We start from the raw sequence: 22,091 nt of genomic DNA on the forward strand, positions 1-22,091 counted from the left end.
CCAGACTGTCCCATTACTGGCATCCTTAATGACATCAAGGAAGAGTGGTATTGGGAGCACAGCAAAGGTGCCCTCTGTCACCCTCTTGCCAGTTGCAGTTAACATTATTCATCTAAATAGGAACCACTGCATTTGCCCCCGTAGACATTAAAAGGGTTTCTGTAGGATGTTAGATGGCCAGTGTCTTGTGCAAAAGCTGAAGTGGGAACTATTTTTTCTTGGAATGTATTTCCTTGTGCCAGGCGAGGGTAGTCAGGTTTGTCCCAAACTGGTAAGGACCAGAAGAAGCCAGCTGGACTTGGTGGGGAGTGGGGGGGGGGGGGGGGGCAGGGGAAAGGGAAACAATGCATGGACAGGGTGGGACAATGGCCCTTGCACCCTGCAGGCCCTCTCACACAGGACCTTTTGCAGCTGATCCTCCTGTCTGGGCCCACCGCCAGGCAGACTCAGAGGGTAGCATGGAAAGGAGGAGTAATTGCTTCTCTAGCTCCAGGATCCTGGAGACCAGACAGGAGAAGGGCAACAACCATTGAAAAATAGCTGAAGGGGATCCTTTTCGACCACCATTCCACTAGAAGCCTCCTCTTTGCTCCCCTCTGCCCCCTCAAAGAGTCTGGGATAAAAGCGAGGCCTGTTAGAAAGCACCCAACGAGCCCAGCAAAAGTTAAGCCAGTTGATGTCTTTCTTCCCAGAGCAAAATTTCTTGTGCCTTAAAAACATAAAGCTTTGGGGTGACCCTTAGGTCAGATGAAACATGATTCAAAATAAACCACATACACTATAGAAATGGGGAAGAATCTGTCATTTTCTCAATCCCTTCTCCACTGACCCACTTTTCATCCCTCCACACAACTTCAGTAGGTTGATGGCTTCTACTGCAGGCCCCTTGACCCCAGCTCAGGGCCTCAGGGACCTTCGGGCCTTTTCCAAAATTTCCTCCCTGATCTTGGGGTAGTTGGGGTGCTCCCTGAGGACCTGGAACAGAGAATGGGTATGCAGTATCAGGCAGGGTTCCCTACCACTACACCAGGCCCTCCCCGCCAAGGCTGCTGGCTTACATCGTGGCAGATTTCGATGGCCTCCACAGATTTCTTGTCCTTCAGGTAGTTGAAAGCAAGTCTGAAGCCTACCAGGGGCGTGGAGAGCATAGATGGTGGCACCCTGGTGACCTGAGAACTCCTATGGTTCTCATAACAGCCAGGGTACAGGCCTTGAGTTCTGGGGTCATGGTGGGGATCCTCCTGCCCACCTCCCTTCCACGTCCATTCATGTGCACCCTGGCTGGTTGCCTTACCAATGGCAGGGTTGGCGTGATGACTGTACTTCCAGGCCAGTTTGTAGTTGGTGACTGCATCCTTGTAGGACTGCTCCTTCTCCATGATGAAGCCCATGTACTCATAGGCCTTGTAGCAGGACTGCAGGGAAAGCCAGTTAGAGTCTCTGCTGGTTCTCTGGGCCAGGGTGGGGCTAGGACCAGAACCATAAGCAGGCAAGGGACAGAAATGAGCTGCCATAAACCAAACTGCCAAGGGACCTCAGGGGTACCCCAACCTTTGCAAGAAGCCAACTGTGTGCCCTCCTCTCAGCTACCCCAGACACTGGTGTAACCCCTTTCCCTGCAGCCCTCCTGTTCCGCCACTCCCATTCCTGGCCTGCTCTGACCTGCAAAAGTCCCTCCAGGTTGGAACCCTTGAAACTTTCCCATCTTTTTCTGTCATTTAATGTTCCCTCCTCTGGACATGACACGACCCTGTGTACCTCCTCTTACCTGGTCCATCGCCCTTGATCCTCATTCCTATTCTGGTCTGTTGCCCATGTGCCCCTCTCAGCCTGCCTCTTCCCGACTAGTTGTTATTCCATATGACCTCTGCCTGCAAAGCCTGCTTCGCCTTCCTGGAATGCCTAGAACCCTTTCTGCCACCCTGCAGCCCCAATGTGTGTGTGGCCCCTTGCCTTGTTGTACTGCACACAGCGCCGCAGCAGTTCTAAGGCGAGGTCAAACTTGCTGCCCTGGCAGTAAATGTCGGCCAGCAGGAGCCAGCTCTTCTCCAGGTCCTCAGCCTCACTCAGTACCCAGGGGGCCTTGGCCAGGCGCTTCAACTGCATACGCGCCTTGGGGATCTGCTTCAGGAACACGTAGGCTTGTGCCAAGGCCAGCAAGGCAGGGACACTGTCCTTCTACACATCGGGTGGGAAATGGACGTCAGCACACCTTGGCCACCTAGTCAGCCTCGGCCCTGCCACCTGCCCATGCCCGCCAGTCCCCACCAGCCGCACCTCAGCCTGCGCTATCTGGATGAAGCTGCCCAGCGCAGCCTCCATGTTAGCCTTCTCCTTGGTGGCCAGCCGGCAGAGGCCCTGCAGCAGCTGCAGCTGGGTCTGGCTGGAGGCTGAATTTGGATAAAACTCACGCAGCAGTTTCTCGGCGGTGCTCACGCCCTGCTGTTCCAACTCCTTCTTCTCTGTGTAGCTGCAGGTGTTAGACCTGGGTGTCAGACACAGGCAGGTGGCCTGCCCGTGTGGCCCTCACCTGGCTTCAACCCAGAGGCTGCAGGCTCTCTCTAACTTCCCCAGGGTTCTGCCTCTGCCTTCACGGGCCCTTACTTGCTCTCGGCCCCCTGGTTCTCAAAAGCCTCTCCGCCCACAACCTCATTGTCTGGATTCAGACAGATCTGCACCATGTGGTAGATGGCGCTCTGGCTCCAAGTGCTGTCCTTGCGTGCCTTGTTCAGGAACTTTAAGGCTTCGTTGGGCTGCCCTATGTGCCTGTAGTGGAGAAAACACCAAGAATCAGTGAGGGAAACTGAGGCCCAGACAGGGCAGAGATATACAAGGGCCACTTTGTGAGTCTGCACAAAGCAGAGGCTGGATAGCTGGTTTCCCAGTTCCTCTGGAGGAGACGCAGGCGTCGGACCTGGGTGTTGGATGCAGGCCAGTGGCCTGCCCAAGTGGTCCTCACCTGGCCTCCTTCCAGAGGCTGCAGGCTCTCCCCGACTTCCGAAGGGTTCCACCCCTGCCCCTGTGGGCCCTCACTTTCTGGGCCTGGGTGTCCTGGAGGCAGAATTTCTGCTCCCTTTGTGCAGTGCAAGGGCCTAGCCTATCTGCCAGTAGGGCTTCCTGCACACAGCTGCCCCTCAACACACCACACCCAACTCACCAGCAGTAGATACCTCTGCAGTAGTTGAACCCTGGTTCCAAAGGCACCCGGCTGGACACCTTCTTGGCCAATTCAAAAAAGGCAGGAATGTCTTCAAGTTTACCACTTCTTCTTAGCAGATCGATTAATTTATTTAATACCAAAAAATTGTCTAAAATAAGAGACAGAAATCTCCAGGCTGAGATGCCCAGTAGCTGTATCAGATGAGGGTGCTGGGCCCCTAGGAGGAGCCAAGAGATACTGCCCATCTGGGCTGAGCGGGGACATTCCAACAGTTCCAGGGTTGAGTAAAGAATAATACGAATGCTTAAAAATAGTAAAGAATAGCAGCTAACATTTATATAGCACTTATATTGTACCTGGTATTAAGTGCTTCACCTATACATTGACTGCAAGATTAGGTAGGTACCTAATCTTTTTTTTTGAGACGGAGTCTCGCCCTGTTGCCCAGGCTGGTGTGCAGTGGCATGATCTTGGCTCACTGCAAGCTCCGCCTCCCGGGTTCATGCCATTCTCCTGCCTCAGCCCCTGGAGAAGCTGGGACTACAGGTGCCCGCCACAATGCCTGGCTAATTTTTTAATATTTTTAGTAGAGACAGAGTTTCACCGTGTTAGCCAGGATGGTCTCAATCCCCTGACCTCGTGATCCGCCCACCTCAGTCTCCCAAAGTGCTGGGATTACAGGCCTAAGCCACCGCTCCCGGCCTAGGTAGGTACTCTTATTGTGTCTGTTTTACAGATGAGGACACTGAGACATGGATAAATAATTTGCCGAAAGTTGCACAACCAGTAAGTGGTAGACCAGGACTCAGACCCGGGCAGCCTGGCCTCAGGACCCATACTCCTAACCATGGTGACCTCCTGGGCCTATGGGCACACTGCCATGGGCCTACCAGGGCTCCAACCTGAGCCTCAGGTCTGGCCCCTTTCCCCAGCAAGAAGGGGTGGTTTTATGCTGCAGTGAATGGGAATGAAGCTATACAACAGAGGAGAATTTCTAGTCTCTCCAAGTGGCTGTGACCTCAAAAGGGAACTGTGTCGAGCCCCACTGGCTGTGATTTGGGGACAGACATGCTGTCCTGGGTCCAGTGCCAAGTCCTTGAGACCAGGAACTGGCCCCTTGGACTCGGGAAGGGCCGGCACGTTCCACTGGGTCTTTATCAGTTTCCTGCTTCTCTGGAACAATCAGGGAGGAAGGGGCTTCCTCTGCCCAGTCAGGAAGGAGGGAGAGGTCCCACCCTTCTCTGGGAGAGTGGCTCTTGCTCAGTGGGAACTGGTGCAGGCAGTCTCCATGGGCAGAATTACCTGGCACTTTCTCCAAGACTTGGTGGTAAAGATTGATGGCCGCTTCATGTTTCTGTTTTCTAAACATCAGGTCAGCCATTAACTATCAGAAAACACACAAGACTCCAGATTTCCCAACAGTGGCAGCTTGCATGGGTATAAGGGGAGGCGGGGCGTATGGGGGTGATGGTGGTAAGAAGGGAAGGTAGAAAAGGACTTGCAAGGCAGCCTCCCCAGGCCTTGTGAGAAGCTGCCACAGGAGAAGCCTGAGGGTTTCTCAGGCCCCCACCCAGAGGGTGAGGACTTCCCAAGGTGGGGGCAAGAAGAGCTGGGTTGAGGATGGACGTGGGAAGGTAAGGCCAGTGGTGGAGACCAGTGGGGCTTTTTGATAGCCTACAGGGAAAGCCTCTCCACCTATTCTGAGAACTGCCAGGCAATAGAGGTAGGGATGAGGACCCCTCCTTGTTCTGCAAGGGCTCAGCTTCTGCTCCTGGGCCAGCCCTGGAGAAGGTCTGGATGATAGGGAGGAGAGAGGCAGAACTGGGGAGGGCTTTTCCTGAAGCCCCGGGAACCTATCCCACCGTTGCCTTCACCTGCAGTGGATGTGCTTTCCCCTGGGGTGAATCAACCTCACCCCACCTTAGACTGGCCCAGGAGGTGATGCTGCCCACTGCCAGCCAGCCCACCCCTTCCGGCTAAAGGGCAGGGTAGGTGCAGCACTGAGTCCTCTCTGCCTGACAGCTCCTCAGAGGTGTGTCAGTGAGGCATCTGAGGTTATGGGGCTAGGAAGTCGCCTGCATCTGGTCACAGGGACCCTGGGAAGGGACGAAGGGAGGAAAGGAGGGAGGGAGTGGGTGCTGGGGGCTTCCTACCACAGAAGCAGTCTCATGGTTCTGCTCAGTCTGCAGGAGGATAGCACAGTGCTGCTCACACAGGTCCAGGTGCCCCTGGAGCAGGTAGAGCTGCGCCAGCTCCAGCACCACCTGGGACAAGGCCGGATATAATACACTAACTAGTAAACAACATGGGAAACCCCTGGGATTGTCTTTGACAGCTCTTCTCCTCACACCCCACTTCTATCAGCTCTGCTTTCAAAATATGTCTCAGATTCCCCAAGTGAACATCTCTGGCCTTCCCCTTCTCCCACTCAGTTCTCCAGTCATACCCTGTGTCTTACTAACCTCTGAAAGTTGGGCCAAGCTAACACATACTCATCCTTCAGCTTCAACTCTGGCCTCACTGCTCTGAGAGTCCCCTGTGCCCCAGATTCTGGGGTAGGTACCATTCCTCCAAGTGGTGCCCTGCACCCCCATGCAGGCATGTATTGCCTGGCATTAGTGCTGCCTGTGCTCTCGTCTACATGCCCTTACCCAAGGGTAATCTGTGGGCAGTGACCAAGCCTTGCCCCACTGTGTCTCCAGAGCCGGGCACAGTTCTTGGCACATATTAGATTAGGTATCTGTTAAATCAGTATTGAATGAATGGATCTGTCACTAAGCTCTTCATCTACTGTGTTAGCATGAACTCCAACTATGGTTCCCTTATCTGGAGCCACACCTCCCTCACAACTCTAGGCCCTCTTGGAAGCTCAGCCTGCACTTCACGCCCAAAGTGCCCTGGCAGCTACAACCCTCATCATCTCCCCACCTCCAAGGGGGACTTGAAAATGTCAGACTAATGTGACTTTCAGCAATGTCTTTCCCACTATACCCTTCTCATTTGGCTATCCAAGGTGAGCCTTGCTCCAAAGGCCAGCTCCCAGGTCAGCAGGGGCAGGCACCTTACCCCAGAGGCCACTGTTAGCTGGCCTCCCATGCCCATCGTATCTGTGACTCCTCAGGGAAGAATGGAGAAGGAACTGGCCCCTGCACCTGGTCAGAGAGCTCAGCAAGGCATTGTGCCCTGAGGGAGAAAGCAGCCTCTTGCTTTGAGGGTCACTCACCTTATTGTCAGTGGGCAAGTAGGAGAAGACATCTTTATAAGACCGTACGGCCTTGTCATACTCCTTCTCTGCCAGGTAGTGCTCTGCAAACTGGATGCAGATAGAGGCTGCCAGTTGCTTCTGGGAGGGGATCATTTCTGGTTGCTCCAGTGGAACTCGCTTCAGTATCCGAGACTGGAGGTCCAAGGCCTTGGGAAACCAATCAAGCCAGGATCAGAAACTCAGAGCCTGACATACCAGTTCACAGAAAGTACCAAGCTCTTAATTCAGATCCAGAAGTATGAAAAATGACATCTTCAGTGCCCTTAGGCAAATTTGGGTCACTCTGAATAGGCAAAGCCACTGGCTGAGTACACATGAGGCAAGCTAGCACTGCCTCTGGGGGCAGGAGCAGAAGCAAAGGCACTCAAACAAAACATGCTTTTGTACTTTGCCTGTTTACCTGCTTCCATCACACCTTGAGGCTGTGTCTAATTTGCTTTGCTACACTACAGGCTAGAACTAGCACACAGTAGGTGCTCAAGGCACACAGTAGACTGTCCTGTTCTCTATGCCGCCCTGCTGGGAATTTGAGGAAGCAGCCACAAATATTTACCATACAAATGATCAGGTGAGTAAGCAGAGAACATCAGTGCAAGAGGAAATGATGATGCCAGGGTTAAGCTGTAGGACGTGGGTAGGAATCAGCACTTGGCTCCCCGAGGGCCAAAAAGAGGAATGGGAATCCAGTGGTAAACAAGAGGATAAATCATCTCTAACAGTCAGAGTGTGGGCTCTCCCTCTAGAACCACAGAGCATACTCCAGAAACAAGTTTGAGGCCACACCCCTGGGGGAAAAAAGTGAGGAAGATGTGACAGGAATGGCTGGGGGCTCTTGGATCAGGGGCAGCCCAGTGTGCAAAGAACATAGGTTGGGACAGGCCAGACCTGGCTCAGATCTCAGCTTCACCACTTGCTGGTACAGTCACATACTGCATAACATTTCAGTCAATGACAGAGCACATATATGATGCTGGTCCCTGAAGATTATAATACTGTATTTTTACTGTACATTTTCTATGTTTAGCTATGTTTAAATACACAAATACTTACCATGATGCTACAATTGCCTAGAGAATTCAGTAGAGTAACATGCTGTGCAGGTTTATAGACTCAGAGCAATAGGCTACACCAGATAGCCTAGGTGTGAAGTCAGCTAAACCATCTGAGTCTGATATTCACACAACAAAATCATATTCCTGCTGATAAGCAACATACGATGTTGCTGTGGTTTGAATGTGCCCCCCAAACGTCATATGCTTTCCTGGAAACTTAATCCCCAATGTGGCAGCATTGAAAGTTAGGGCCTTTGAGAGGTGATTGGATCATGAGGGATCTGCCCTCATAAATGGATTAAACCACTCATGGATGAATGGATTAATGGGTTATCATGGGAGTGGAACTGGTGGCTTCCTAAGAAGAGGATGAGAGACGGGAGCATGCATGTTAGCACAGTCGGTGCCCTCCGCCCACCATGTGATACCCTGCACTGCACTATTTAGAGAGTTCCCCTTCTCCTGAGCAGAAAGATCTCACCAGATGTGGCTCTTCCACCTTGAACTTCTCAGCCTCTAGAACTGTAGGAAATGTATGAATTATCCAGTTTCAAGTATTCTGGCATATACCAACAGAATACAGACTAACACAACTGAACCCAACTTTGGGCACATTTCTCAACCTCCTAGAGACTTATCTGTTACATGGGAATGTCAATGCTTATTACAAAGGGCTACTGTGATCATTCAATAAGAAAGCAAAAACCCTACAGAACCTAGGATAGAGCTTTTCATGCATGGGAGCCATTGTCATTGCCTCATTATTATCTCTACTATCACCCTTGAGGACAAAGGCACTCTCTTACTTCCTGCCTTCCCCAGCCCACCCTAGCTCAGAGCACATTAGTGTACCGTCACTGAATGAACCAGAATGGGAAAATAAGTGAAGGTGGATGTCAGAGGTGTAACCTAGGTCCTTTTTTGAGGAAGAGGTCTGGGGCTTTACAGACCTGGAGTTCTTTCCTTTCTCCTTCTTCAGCCCCCATCAGCAGATGGCAGATAAAGAGCTTAAGTCCACTTGTCAATTACCTTGTTCAAAGTTTCTATCACAGCTTCTTTTTTATGGCTCTCATAAACCTTTGCCAGCAAAAGCAAGCACTTAACATCATTCATCATGGATGGGATGTCTTGGACTGTTAAACGGAAACTCAAATTAGTGTTAGTTTGCTGGTTCCTGGGAAGCTGGGTTGGTGGGGAGGGCTGGGTTCAGGACTTCAGCTAATGGGGAATGGGGGAGGAGTATGTCTGCTCCAAATGCTAGAAATAGGTTAGAATGCTGCCTCACCAATGTCATGTTCCAGTGCCTGCTTCAAAACTTTTTCTGCTTTATTGATCTTCTTTAACTTTAGGAGCAGTTCGGCCAGATCGCAGCACAGAAAGTCCTGTCCATTAATCTTCTGGGCAGCCTCATAATACTCAATTGCCTTAGTGCAAACAATAAATATTAGCCTCTGGCCTGGTTCTGCACTTCAGTGCCAGACACCATGTTCCCCTCAGCAGCCATCACACCAGTGTGCCCCTCCAGAACATAGAAGCCTAAGGTGAAAAAGCACTCCTCCCACCTGGCACAGGGTGTAAGCCTCAGCTGGAGCAGGTGTGGTCAGCAGCAGAGAGTTGCTCAGTTCTCCCCTTGGCACCCCATTCAGCAAGGAACTGAGTGAAAACTCAGCCACTCTCCTCCCATCCAGAGCTCCCCAGTCATGTACCGTCCTCCACCTTCCCTGCTAGGCTGGCCCTCCCTACCCCTTCACACCCCAGCCCAGCCTGACCTCAGTATACTGGTTGGCCTTCACATAAGCTTGCCCAATTCTGCTGGCCAGGGAGGCATCATGCGGGTTCTGTCTATAGGCCTCATCATAGACCTCCAGGGCCTTCTCGGGCTGGTGGGGAAAGTGTCTTTGGGTCTTCCTCTTCTCTCCCACCGGAGAAGGGAGACTGGGGGGCCACTTGGCAAGGCTGTGAGGCCTCTCACTTACCTCCAGAATGCTCATTAAAGCATCGCCCAGTAGCAGGCTGGTGTGGGGGCCAGGCAGATGTTCACAGAGCTCACTGCAAGCAAGAGTAACCAAAAGCTTATCTCAGGCTCACACACACCTCATGTTCCTGAAATTATCTCCTTCACTTCCTTCCCACTGATTCTGGCTGACATTCATTCATTCATCAATCAATACTTATAGAAAGTCCACTGTGCACGAGGCAGTGTGCTAGCTACCTGAGTCAGGCTCTCCACATCCATCTCTGTAGTTAGGCCATGGCCAGCCCCTCTACCTGTTCCTCTCACTCTACCCGCTATCCCTTGAGATCCCTCTCCATGAGGCAGCCACGTCACTCTTTCTAAAACTCCAATCTGGCCATGCCTCCATATTGTTCACTGGTTTCCCACTGCTGGATAGCCTTCCCTACTCCCTCAGCAACCACACCTCCCACTTTAAATTGCTTAGATGAAGCTCTGCCAGAAGAAAGGGATGAGAAAGGCGCCTTGGAGGTCCCAATGCCAAATCATACAGAGACAGCAGCTTGGAGCTTCAGTGTGTCTGCTCTGAGAACCAGGCCTACAGTCTCCTACCAGTATGTGCAAGCAGGTAAGCGGAGGGGGGGTGCAAGCAGGGCTCAGGGCCAATTCAACTCTGTATCCTCAGAACTCATCCATGAACAGGGCTTACTGACCTTTCATGCTCAAATTGTAACCCATGGACAATTCCATACATTCATCAACTACACTCCAAGGACACATTCTGGAGACCCAGGTTGAAGAAATAACATCTGAAGGAAGCATTCCCTAAGATACCATCAAAGAAGAAGCTGTCATTGTGCTACCTGTGGGGCTTACCGGTAACATCTGATGTAGAGGCGCCTGTCTCTGAGGGTCTGCAGGTAGACATTGGCCATCTTCTCTCTGGCTTCCATGTAGCAGGACTGCTTGGGCGAGATGTTCCTTAGCATGTTCAGTGCCACATCCACGTTACCCTTGCTCAGGACCAAGTCCACGTTGGCAATGGTGATGCGGTTCTCTTCTGGTGTGCCGCCAAACTCATTGATGGCGTCCTGCATGACCTTGGTGGCCTCATGCTAAAACACGGGAATCAAACAGACCCTCCACTTGGTGCACAAGGAAACAGTGGGTGGAACCAAAGAACCTGGTTCCTGGGCCTACCCTGAGCCTGCAGTGTGCCCCAGTCCCCAGGGAGGAGAGCATGGCATTTCTTACTAGCTCCCCATTCAGCCGGAGGGCCTCCACCAGTTCCAATAAGATGGATGCCCGCTGGCTGGTCTGCAGAGAGGGCCCAAGGAACTTCCTGCCTTCTTCCTTCTTCAGAGCTGGCAATTTGATGACCATTTTCAGTGTCTTTATGGCTTCTGGATAGTCTCCAGCCTTGTTGAGAGCCCTGGCCTTGATGAGGTGGTAGAGGGGGTGATCTCGGACCTAGGAGGAGCACAGCAGAGTGTGGGGCTCCAGTTCACTGCTGCTACCGCTGCTGCTCACAGCAGCCAGGTCAGAGAAGGCCTCAGGAGCCCACTGAGCCTACCCCTGCCTTTGGACCAGCAGAAATATCTGTGGGACACAGCTAGCCCCTGGGGCTACTCTCAGAAGGCAAACAGGGGCCGCAGCTAGCTGGGTGTTGGGATGCTGAGAGGATGACAGGGCACCCACCTGGAAGTTGTGGCTGACACCCAGCTCTAAGCAGTGGAAGCACATGCCAAAGTTGCCCTGAGCCAAGTAGATCTGACACATGAGGAGATGGGCATCCACGGAGGCGGGGTCCAGCTCCAGGCAACGCTGCAAGATGCTCTGGGCATTCTCTAGCTCTCCTAGAAATAATACACAAACCTCTACATGCAGGGTTCCCAAGGGGCTCCTAGGACCTGATATGCAAGGGCAGAATGAATTTTACATGTCCTGCTCTCCAGAAATATACAAAGTTGAGTATTTTAGCCAGTTTTGTTCTGCTTCACTCAGGGGTCCATTTCTAAAATTAAGACTACACAGTTGTTTCCTTGACTCAGACAAAAGCCAGGAAACTCAAACCTCAGTGTAACACCCTTCTTGTCTTTGTAACCCTCAGGGAGATAGCTAAATTACTTCACTGCTCCATCCAGAAGCTCAGGGGAACATATTAAGCCTCAATTCCCACACCTAAGAGCAAACAAAACCTAGTAGTAACAGCAACTGTAATAGTTACAATTTATGAAGCTCCTGCTCTGTTTCAACACTTGCAAAGCACTTTAGAAAGTCTGATTTACTACTTGCCCAGCCCTGCAAGGTTGGTGCTATTGTTCTTGTTTTTTCAGATGTGGAACCTGGGGCTCCAGTGATGTAAGCCACTCAGCTTGGAAGGGGCAAATTTGGCATTTATGTCCAGACCTATTGGGTCCCTGGGCTTCAGCTCTGAACCCCCTGGCACTTGAGGACTGAGGGGCCTCCCTGCAGACAGGCTGGCACTTACAGGGTGGTAGCAGCAGCCTAGGGGTTGGGTGTAGTGAGTTGGTAGGGGCACTCTCTTCCCTTGCAGTCAGGTCTCTCAACAACTCCTACTTGGGATCCGTAACCTGGTGGGTAGGGAGCCCCTGCTTCTGGGTCCCAAGCTCCCTGCTCCTTCTTACGTGCTGTGGAAATGTGAAGAGGTCACCATGGCAACCTACACAGCTGGAGACCTTGCTTTGGGCCCAAATCTGCTGGCAGATGCCAGCACCCAGGGTAAGTTCTCTCACCCTGGCCTTGTATCCAGGATACTTTGAAGCTGTGGGGAAACCTGGCATCCAAATGAACATAGGGAGGACCAAGGATGAAGACAGGAAAGCTCTCAGCAGGAGTGCAACTCACACGATGCAATGCCAGAAGACAGATAAATGGCCACAGTATTCTGATCCCTTTGGACACTCCCAGAACACCAGAGATCAGCCTGGTTTCCAGGCAGGCAGGATGGGGTAAGAGGCCACAGGGAGATAGTACTTCAGGGGAGGGCTCTGCATCACAGAGGACAATAGAGTACCCATGGAAGGTTTTCCCTCTCCTTCCCTTTCTCTCCAGGGTCTGGGCCTTGAGAAGGGAGAAGGTGAAAGTGCCCCTGGAGGCTCTGAAGACCTCATGGTACAGGGTTCTCACTTCTCCATGAGGCTTTTTTGGATAGCTTTTCGAAACTGCAAACCTGACACCCCTGCATCACTTCCCTGCTGCAGCTTCTTCTATAGCTTACCATGTTCTAACAAAAAAATACGATGTGCTCCCTCGTGGAGCTTGCATTGAGTTGTCAATTTCCCCTTACTAGATGCAAGCTCCATGAGGGAATTTTTGCCTATTTTTGGTACTACTGTATCTCAGAAGAAGTTCAATAACTATTACCAGCACAGATCAAGTGAGTAAATCCACAAAGGCCTAGGTGGGAGAGACCCCTGCTGGTGAGAGGTCAGGGAGCTTACTAGGGTTACTAGGGGATAGAGGCTGGGAGTAGGCAGGCCTGTAGGGGCATGTGCCTGTGTGTGTGTACGTGCGTGCGTGTGAGTGCCTGTGTGTGTGTGTGTAGTACCCCAAGCAAGGAGTGTGTGTGTGTGTGTGTGTGTGTGTGTTTGCAGTATCCCAGGCAAGGAGCCTGTGGACACAAAGCTCCATCAGGTGTTTGCAAGGCCCCACCTGGCTGTCAGGACCCCACCCCCGCTCACCTGAGTAATACCTGACCTGAGCCATCAAATACAGGGGGTCGATCAGAGCTGGTGCTGCTTTGACTACAGGATTCAAGATCACGGCGACTTGTTTAAGAAGTGGAGACACGATCTGGCCTGGTAACCTGGGCTGTGGGAACACGGTGGTGGAGGTGGGAGTAGGTTTGCCCTATTCTAAGAGAGACTCCTGGAGCTCTCAGAAAACGCTCTCAGTGAAGGAATTTTGCTTCATTCCACACTTATTTATTATCCTCTGTATCATCTAGTGCTTAGAGCACGAGCTCCAGACCAGACTATGGAACTTGGTTTTGTTCACTGTGGTGTCCCCAGTACAGAGAATGGTATCTGGCACTCAATAAATATTTGCTGAATGACTCATTACAAGGCAATGGGAGGATATTAAGGTATATAAAAATATGATCCTTGGTCACAAAGAATCCTGACTGGCTGGAAGAGCAGGACAAACAAGTAAAGACTAACATACTTCTTAGGGGGCTTCTGCGGAAAAGGAAGACAAGCTCTTGTCTTGGATAAAAGCAGGGCCATGGGCTGGTGCCCTGTTCTTCCAAATGTGGTCCCTAGACAAGCAGCATCCATATCACTTGGGAACTTGTTAGAGATGCAGGATTTTAGACCCCCCTATAGAGTCAGAATCTGTACTGGAACAACCTCCCAGGTGACCTGTGTGCCATATGTTCAAGTTTGAAGAGCCCTGGGCTCCCCAACTGCCCAAGGTTCACCCCATCCTTACTTGTGACTGGCCAAGTAAGGTCACAAGTAAGGATGCCTCTGTCCTTCAGGTGGGCACTATCCAAACCTGTACTCCAGACCCCCACCATGAAGATAGGCCTTCCCCTAACCTGTTTGGGGCAGAAGAGCAAGTACTCCTTAGCAATGCAGACCAGGAAGTAGGGGTCCAGCTTTTCAAAGTACTCAGAGCCAAGAGGGAGGCCTTGCATGCTGGAGAAGTGAAGCTCCACTGCCTTCTTCAGGAGCGCTGTGGTCTCTTGCTCCCCCTTGTGCTTCCTGGATGTCAGGAGGGCTTGGAGGAAAATTAGCACCTGTGGAAGACAGGACTGAGTCTCAGTACCAATGCCAGCCTGGGCAGAGTTGGTAGGCAAGGGCAAAGTGAAGGTCCAGGTAACCTTGGCTGCTTTCTATTGGAAATCAGGGGTGGGAGGACAGCAAAGGACATTGTCCTGGAGCAACCCATGGCCCCAGGGAGCTCTGACCTCAGACTTCCCAAGGGACTTCTGCACCTCCTTCAGGAATTCCAGCTGGTGCTCAGCTTCCTCCAGGTGGCCTTCTAAGATATGACACAAGATGATCCCTGTAAATGGGACAAAACAATGATGAGTAGCTAGCCCTGAAGCACAGCAGCCCATCAGGTCAAGGCGCATGAATAAGACAGTGGAAGGAAGGTGTCTCAGCATAGGGAATCTTTTCCAACATTTCTACAAACTTAAAGAGAAATACATGCTCATGCTCAAGAATTCAAACCCTAAGGCAATACAGAAAAACATCCCTAGCTCATGTTCTGGCTTTAACAATATCTCTCTCTAGAGATAACCACTAGGAAACATGTGAGGTATAATATGTTATTACTATATAGACACCTCAGACATATATATTTATGTGTACACACGAGCATACCAATGGGTTTAAAAACACACACATCCACAAAGGGAATCAAATTTCACATACACCATTCTACAATCTGCTTTTTTTTTTTTTTTTTTGTTTTTTGAGACGGAGTTTCACTCTTTTTCCCAGGCTGGAGTGAAGTGGCATGATCTTGGTTCACTGCAACCTCCACCCCTCAGGTTCAAGCAATTCTCCTGCTTCAGCCTCCTGAGTAGCTGGGATTACAGGCATGGCCACCATGCCTGCCTAATTTTTGTATTTTTAGTAGAAACAGGGTTTCGCCATGTTCGCCAGGCTGTTCTCGATCTCCTGACCTCAGGTGATCCAATTGCCTCAGCATCCCAAAGTGCTAGGATTACAGGCATGAGCCACCACGCCCGGCTACAATCTGTTTTTTTAACTTTGTATATGATAGTCATATTTTCCCATCTCTTCATACAAATCTACCCCATTCTCTTTGATGACAACATAATATTTTACTGTGGATGTAACAATTTATTTAACTATTGCCCTACTGAAGGACATCTAATTTCACATTTACTTTGTTTTCAGTATTTAAATACTACAATGCTACGATGAACATTTACATACGTTCAAATTCCTGAGGGAGAGCTGATGAGTCACAGAGCACATATATTTAAAATGCTGACAGATAAGACCAACTTGCCCTCAAAGATATCTGAACTTATATTACTATCAAGAATTTAAAATATCCTTTCTTCATAACCTCAAACATGCTGTAATTTTTGCCAGTCTGAAACATGAAAAGTAACTAGTTTTCATTCACCACCTTTTTTTAAACTATTAGGGAGAATCAACATCTGTTCATATTTCCAATATAGCCTTTTCCTTTCTACTGTGAATTTTCTGTTCACAGCCTGCCTGGTTTTTTTGGAGGGGGTGATTTTTTTTTCTCTTTATGTTTTCTTAACCCTTTGTTGCAAGTGTTTTCTATTAGTTTGCCATTTATCCTTTAACTATTTTTACAGTATCTTGTCAGGTAGTAATTTTAAGCTTTTATGTAGTCAAATAGGTAAAATATTTTCCTTTGCGGCTTCTATTTTTTTTTTTACATGTAGAGCCACAAAGCCAAACTTTGCAGCTTCCAAGTTTGGAGTTAGGATTAGAATCCCCAGGGAAACCCATGTTTCATTTAATTTTTATGTTTAATACTTAATTCACCTGAAATTTAAGTATGGTGTAAGATGAGAACTTACCTTTATTTCTTTTTCATAATGGATAGCAGAGTATCCAACTAGGAGTTACTGAACAACCTATCAGTTTGAAATAAGGCCTGTTACATCCCATTTATCTATTTGCTTATCCCAGTCAGTGCTGGCCTCAAAGGGACTTAATTACTGTGGTTTTGTGGTATGTTTTGACGTTGGGAGGACAAATCTCATCTGTTTGAAGCAAGCTATTTATTCTACTTGTACAGATATTTCTTTGCTACTTTGGCATAGTTATTCTTGACTATCTTCCTAATCACCATCTTAGTTTTCAGTTATATCCATCCCACTATTTGACCCACCTATACAATTTTTTACCTTACAACAATATTTTTGATTTCTGGCAACTCTTTTTTGTTCCTGTACCTTTTTCATAGTAGCATGTTCTTTACTTATTGACATAATAGCCTCTCCAAACACTGAAGGGGTTTTGGGAGGAAAAGTCTTTTCTGTACTAGCCTTAACTCTGCTCCTCAGAGGGCTACTGCTTTATATGTTCCACTTGGCCGATCTTTCAGACTGCTGGCAGATTTATAAAGGAAGGACAGCAAGTAGGCACATTTCTCACACCATTAACGTCACTGATTCTGCCAGACTGGACAGAAAATATGGTGACTCCAGGACATAAGAGTGGGCTCGGCTTGGACTGGGAGAGAGGACAGACATCCTGACCAGTGGACTTTCCTCTGGCTAACCACTGGGGCTCTCCCCCTTGAAGGAGGAAGTAGGGAAGGACTCAGCCTGGTGGAGGAACATTCTAGGGAATTTTGCTTTTGTGCTGAGCAGCCAAGTCCTTTTGTCCTTCATGTCCCTGGTTATGGTGGGAAATCATCCAGAGCACTGCTCCTCTCCCTCCTGCCCCAACACCCAATACACACCTCCTGGATTCTAGTCTCTGACCGGGGCACGGTTCCAATAATCCTCCTATAATCACTCTCACTGCCCTGTGGCATGCTTTCACACTCAGCCTCTGGTGACCCTGAGCTCATGTTTTTTAGTTTTTGTTTTTCCTGGAACTCTTTGGGGAAAGCTGGTCTACTAAATTCTTTAGCTAACCCATCTCTGCCTATGTTGGTTTATGGGTTTCTAGATCTGCTTGGAATTCCCATGTATTTGACACCATTTGCCTTCCATCTTCTAGAAATGTGAAATTCTTCAAAGTTTCTGGTCCATGGAAGGTATTTTTCTGTTTCTAAGGCTGCAATGTATTCCTTTTTTTTTTTTTTTTTTTGAGGTGGAGTCTCACTCTGTGGCCCAGGCTGAAGTGCAGTGGCACCATCTCAGCTCATATCAACCTCTGCCTCCCGGGTTCAAGTGATTCTCTGGCCTCAGCATCCCGAATAGTTGGGATTACAGGTGTCCTCCACCACGTCTGGCTACTTTTGTGTTTTTAGTAGAGATGGGGTTTCACCATGTTGGCCGAGCTGGTCTCGAATTCCTGACCTCAAATGATCTGCCCACCTCAGCCTCCCAAAGTGTTGGGATTACAGGCATGAGCCACCACGCCCGGCTAATTACCTTTTAAAGATATCTTTCATTATTTTCATGGGATCTGGGGACAGAGGGCAAGCATGGATTTGAGGGGGTCAGCCTGACATGTTGAACCAGAAGTCAAGATAAAGTACTCTGATAACTGCTGTGCAGATGAGGAGCCTGGAGTTTAGAAAGGAGAAGTGACTTGGCCCCAAACACACAGCCCCTCAGGGCCAGGGCAAGAGCCAGCCTGCCTTGAGCACTGGATCACATAACTTCCTCAACCCAAACTAAACACTGCTGTTTCAGAATTCACCACAGACCATGGAGCAGGGGACTTTAAAAAATGTGTTAAATGGAAATGGCGTTGTAAAAAGTTCATTTGACATTTATAGAAAGGATTTTTAAAATCACCTGGACAGACAGGGAAATATATAATTCTCAGAGCTACTCTTTTTGGTGGTTTTTCAGCTCAGAGCCCTGGAGGAGGGTCTGCAGAGGTCAATCTAGAGGCTCTGCATGCGCGGATTGGTGGTGAGTAGAACTTCTCCAACCCTGGCCTGGGCAGCCTGAGAAGAGGCAGGGCCCACTGAGTGTAAGGTTCAGCCTGTCAGTCTTCTGGGGCAATCAGTGTAGACAGGCGTTGGAGGTCTGGTGGAGATCAGAGTGACTCTGATCATACCTCCGAGCATTCCTGTGCCTCCATACTTGTGGATTCCCAGAAAGATACCCCATCATACATCGTACCCCAACATTCACATACCCCCCAAGGAGAATGCTTTCCAGCACCTCTCTTCTGGACCCATGAAAGCTGCCCAGTTTGGCTCCCGACACCCACCCCTGAACCCTGCCCTGCCTGCATATACCTGTCAAACCAGCCATGCCGTCCTTGTCCAGTTTCATGGCTTCTGTGTACCACAGCAAGGCCTCTTTCACTTGGTTCTTCAGGATGAAGAAATAGCCCAGTTCTGTGGCCACATGGATATAGGAGGGGGTGGCCATGAAGGTGCGCTCGATGAAACTACACACTAGTCCTAGAATCACCTGGTGACTCCCACACTGCAAGAAACAGGAAGGTGGGAATTGGGAGACCAGTCAGTCCAGCCTGTATCAGCAAGGTCATGTCAGAAATGGGGGACACTTTGGTAGGCAGGGCTGGGTAGGCCCAGGAGAGCCCAAGAGGTACCCTGTGTCTAGGCAGCTGGGTCTGTGTTGCTGTCTGGCTCCCAAGGAACCTCTCTCTGGCCACATCTGTGGAACCTGCCTCCAGCCACAGGGTCCTCTGAGGGACCTATCCCCTGTCTGGCCACAGTAATTGGTCTAAGGAGTCACCAAGAAGTTTTTCAAAAATTGAAGCTGAATGAAAGAACTTCTTTGTGTTCAGTAATAAGAAGGGGCCCCAAAGGCTGCCATCAGCCATGTTCCCTGCCATGTGTAGAGAACAAGGCAGAGAGAATCAGACACACAGAAGGAGAGATGGTGTCTATGCAACTTCACAGTTCTGGTTCCTGAGGTCCCAGAGTTGCCTTCATTCTTATAGCAACTACTTCTAGTAAATCTTGCTTTGGGGCTGAAGAGTCTAAAAGAGACACAGATTTGTTGGCAACCTGGTCTAGTCGGACCTTCCCTGATGTTTGAGAGGCCTAGGCAGGCCAGCCTTTTCGGGCCACTTCCACAAAAAAGAATATGGGAGCCGGGCACCCAGGCACTGGAGGCCAGAGCTGGGTGTGGCTCTGCTGCATAACAGCGGCGATACCACCCACTTTCCCCAAATAAGGCACAGCCCACTCCAAAAGTACTTTTAGACCCCGTCTCCCTGATCTTCATGGCATCTCTGAGGGGGCACCTAGGCTAAGGATGTAGAACCCACATGTCACAGTTATCAGCCAGAGGCAAGTAGGCACAACAGGCTATGAGCCACTACCCCGAAAGGACAAGTTTGAGCCAGAAGGGAGGGGCAAGGCACTCAAGGAGTTTCCTGGGGGAGCACAGGTCTCCTCTAAGGAAAGCAGGGAGAAGCACCATTTCAGAACCAGGAAAACCTTCTTACCAGTCGGCTAACCACAAGAATTTTTTTAAGATGGAGGTTTGGATTTTCGGGCTCCCTCGTCTCTAGTGCCTTAATCAGATTTCTAACATGATTGGTAGCCTGCAGGGACAAAACAGAATGTCAACATGCAAGGTGCAAGGTCAGAGTTGGGCCATGGTTCTCAACCCTGGCTGCATAGTAGCATCAGCTGGGAGATTTAAAAAATGCCCATGCCCAGGCACAACCCTTCAGATTTAAGTGAATTGGAGTGGCCCAGGCATCAGCATTACTTCAAAGGCCCATAGGTGGAGCTCCTGGGGACATTATTCACCCAGAGCTGGCACTGCCCCTCTGTTACTGAATTTTTTTTTTTTTCTTTTTTCTTTTTTGACTGCTCCTTATGGAGCAGGGCTAACTCATAGAATAGCCCTGTTCCCAAGTTTGTGAAGAGAAGCTGCCTTTTCAGACCCACCCAGGCAGAGCCGGTAGCTAGCCCTCACTGTGTCCATAGTGCAGCCTGCCAGGCCAGCAGCAAATTAACTGTGCTGGCCCAGAAGCCTCTGCTCCATTTTGACATGAGTCAAATGTAAGTCAGTATAACGATCCGAACTTTCCAAACTTTCCTGTCCAACACATGAAAGGTCAGAAAGGTTAGGCAATTGGTCTGAGGTCACCCAGTCACCTAGGTCACTGACAGATTCCAAAGCTTAGGTTCTTTCCCACTCCCCACCCAGGAGGAAGGAATTCTTAGTTCCCAGCTGCAGAGAAGTGCCAAAAGCGAAATCCAGGATGGTATGGGTCCACTCTGTACAGTAAGCATGAACAAAATTAGAACCGAGTAGCCATCTCAGAGTCGGAGGTAGGCCCCAAAGGTTTGAAGTAGGAGTAAAAGAGGGGCTAATGCTAAATCCCAGTTAGCTAAATGCTAAGTCTGCCCCTGGGATTAACTTTCAGGCCAGGCCCCAGGAAGGTATGCTTAGGGATCTTGGGTCACAGGGAGCTGAGGATAGGCCTATTCTCTTATTTCTACCCAGAGATGAAAAGGGCTAGGGCCCTTTTTGTAGACTCCTCCCAAATACGGACTCTCCCCTCTACCTCACCCCATCCCACAAAACCCACAATCTCAGAGCTGTGCAGAAGGAACCAGAAGCTTCCCCTTCCCACCATGACCCCTTAGAGACTCTTGGTTTGCCATGCTCTCCACAGAGGCAATATATTTCACTGATCTAAAAGGCAATGATTTGGCTAAAAACACAACCTCTTTTTGAAAATGAGAACCTGTCTGGCTATTGAGGTTTCACTAAGAATTCTAGGTGTTTCTGACTGCATTTGAGGGCTATTTTTGGTTTCTTTGGAAAACTACAAGACTTACGAACATGTTTGGGGCCCGGTATTACCTGGCCAATGCCTGAGCAGTTCCAACTATCCCCTAAAAACATGGCATTTCCTGAATTTAGAAATACTACCACGACTTCTACTATCAGTTAACATTGATGAAATTACTGTAGTGTGAAAGGGACTGTTCCAAACTCTCCCGCTTCTTATCATATTTAGTCCTGTGTGGAATTCTGTCTATTTTACAAACAGGAAGCCTGAGGCTTATCCAGGTGGGGACACCTGCCAAGGCTTCCACAGAGAGCACAGGGCAGAGCCTAGCATCAACCTCACTGCCTGATGCTGCCTGACTCCCAAGCTACACAACCCAAAGAGTCAAACCAGAGCAGGCCTCCTTGGCAGCGAGTATAGGGGTGGGTAGGAAAGAGGAAGCTGAGATCCAGGGGCTCTGTACAAAGGCTTTGGGTCAGGTGCACAGGTTATGAAGGGTTCCTCCTTGACTCTGTTACAAGGCTCACCTTCTGAGTCTTCAAAGAACTTACTGTGGTCATGTTTCCTTCTCTTGCAAGCTCATGCACAGCTAGAATTTGGCAGGCATCAATATTGCTTTCATCTTTTTCTAGGATTCTGAAGGAAGAAGAGGAGGCACATGAATTGAGAGTATGGATAGGCAAGGCTGGGATGGTGAGTTGGCAACTTCTGATTGTCTTTGAATATCCATTCTCCCCTCTTCTTTTAATAATAGAACTCCCAAATTAGCCAGACATAAGCTGCTCAGAATAAAGATGACATTTCCCAGCCTCTCTTTGCAGCTTACATTTGACCATGTGACAAAGGTCTGACCTACAGGATAGAAGTGCAAGTGAGGGGTGTGCTGTCCAGTTGTGCCCCACCAGCATGCCTTCCCTCCTGTCTACTGTCTGGAGTGTGGACCATGTGAGCATTATCCTAGGAAGAGCAGAGCAACAAGACAGAGGGGCTTGGGACTCCCCAGAGTTAAGCTGTCATCCCAGCCCTGAGCCACCAACAACTTTACCTGGAGGACGAATAACCTTTTATGTTATTTAAGTTGTGTATCTGAGGGTCTTTGCCACAGAAACTTATTCATAACCCAACTAACCAGACATGACCACGGTGCCAGAGTCTGGAGGTGGCCAGAAAGGTACTTGGGGGGCAGTCACTTTAAGATGGAAAAGGAACCTGGGTTTCAATTTTGTCCCATTGTGAAGCTATAGCTTCTGACCAT

The 22,091-nt window shown here is 49.6% G+C and overlaps 1 protein-coding gene across 1 annotated transcript in view; it reads right to left on the reverse strand.

Moving 5' to 3' along the window:
* Window positions 1-785: 785 nt before the first annotated feature.
* Window positions 786-22,091, reverse strand: part of TTC21A (tetratricopeptide repeat domain 21A) — a 31,542-nt gene continuing 10,236 nt past the window's right edge. Inside the window, exons 7-29 of the mRNA XM_023231727.2 lie at window positions 21,388-21,472; window positions 19,532-19,630; window positions 18,348-18,540; window positions 14,368-14,465; window positions 13,996-14,196; window positions 13,136-13,265; window positions 11,130-11,287; window positions 10,686-10,901; window positions 10,308-10,546; window positions 9,454-9,526; window positions 9,247-9,357; window positions 8,763-8,901; window positions 8,507-8,610; window positions 6,384-6,572; window positions 5,314-5,424; window positions 4,463-4,544; window positions 3,158-3,308; window positions 2,605-2,766; window positions 2,278-2,470; window positions 1,954-2,178; window positions 1,295-1,415; window positions 1,059-1,126; window positions 786-975 (exon numbers count right to left, since the gene is read on the reverse strand). Of these exons, the coding sequence (XP_023087495.1) occupies window positions 898-975; window positions 1,059-1,126; window positions 1,295-1,415; window positions 1,954-2,178; window positions 2,278-2,470; window positions 2,605-2,766; window positions 3,158-3,308; window positions 4,463-4,544; window positions 5,314-5,424; window positions 6,384-6,572; window positions 8,507-8,610; window positions 8,763-8,901; window positions 9,247-9,357; window positions 9,454-9,526; window positions 10,308-10,546; window positions 10,686-10,901; window positions 11,130-11,287; window positions 13,136-13,265; window positions 13,996-14,196; window positions 14,368-14,465; window positions 18,348-18,540; window positions 19,532-19,630; window positions 21,388-21,472 (3,226 nt within the window). The 3' untranslated portion in view covers window positions 786-897. The remainder of the gene's footprint in view (window positions 976-1,058; window positions 1,127-1,294; window positions 1,416-1,953; window positions 2,179-2,277; window positions 2,471-2,604; window positions 2,767-3,157; window positions 3,309-4,462; window positions 4,545-5,313; window positions 5,425-6,383; window positions 6,573-8,506; window positions 8,611-8,762; window positions 8,902-9,246; window positions 9,358-9,453; window positions 9,527-10,307; window positions 10,547-10,685; window positions 10,902-11,129; window positions 11,288-13,135; window positions 13,266-13,995; window positions 14,197-14,367; window positions 14,466-18,347; window positions 18,541-19,531; window positions 19,631-21,387; window positions 21,473-22,091) is intronic.

This window comes from Piliocolobus tephrosceles, chromosome 2 (assembly GCF_002776525.5).
Source record: "Piliocolobus tephrosceles isolate RC106 chromosome 2, ASM277652v3, whole genome shotgun sequence".
In the NCBI taxonomy this organism is placed as follows: Eukaryota; Metazoa; Chordata; class Mammalia; order Primates; family Cercopithecidae; genus Piliocolobus; species Piliocolobus tephrosceles.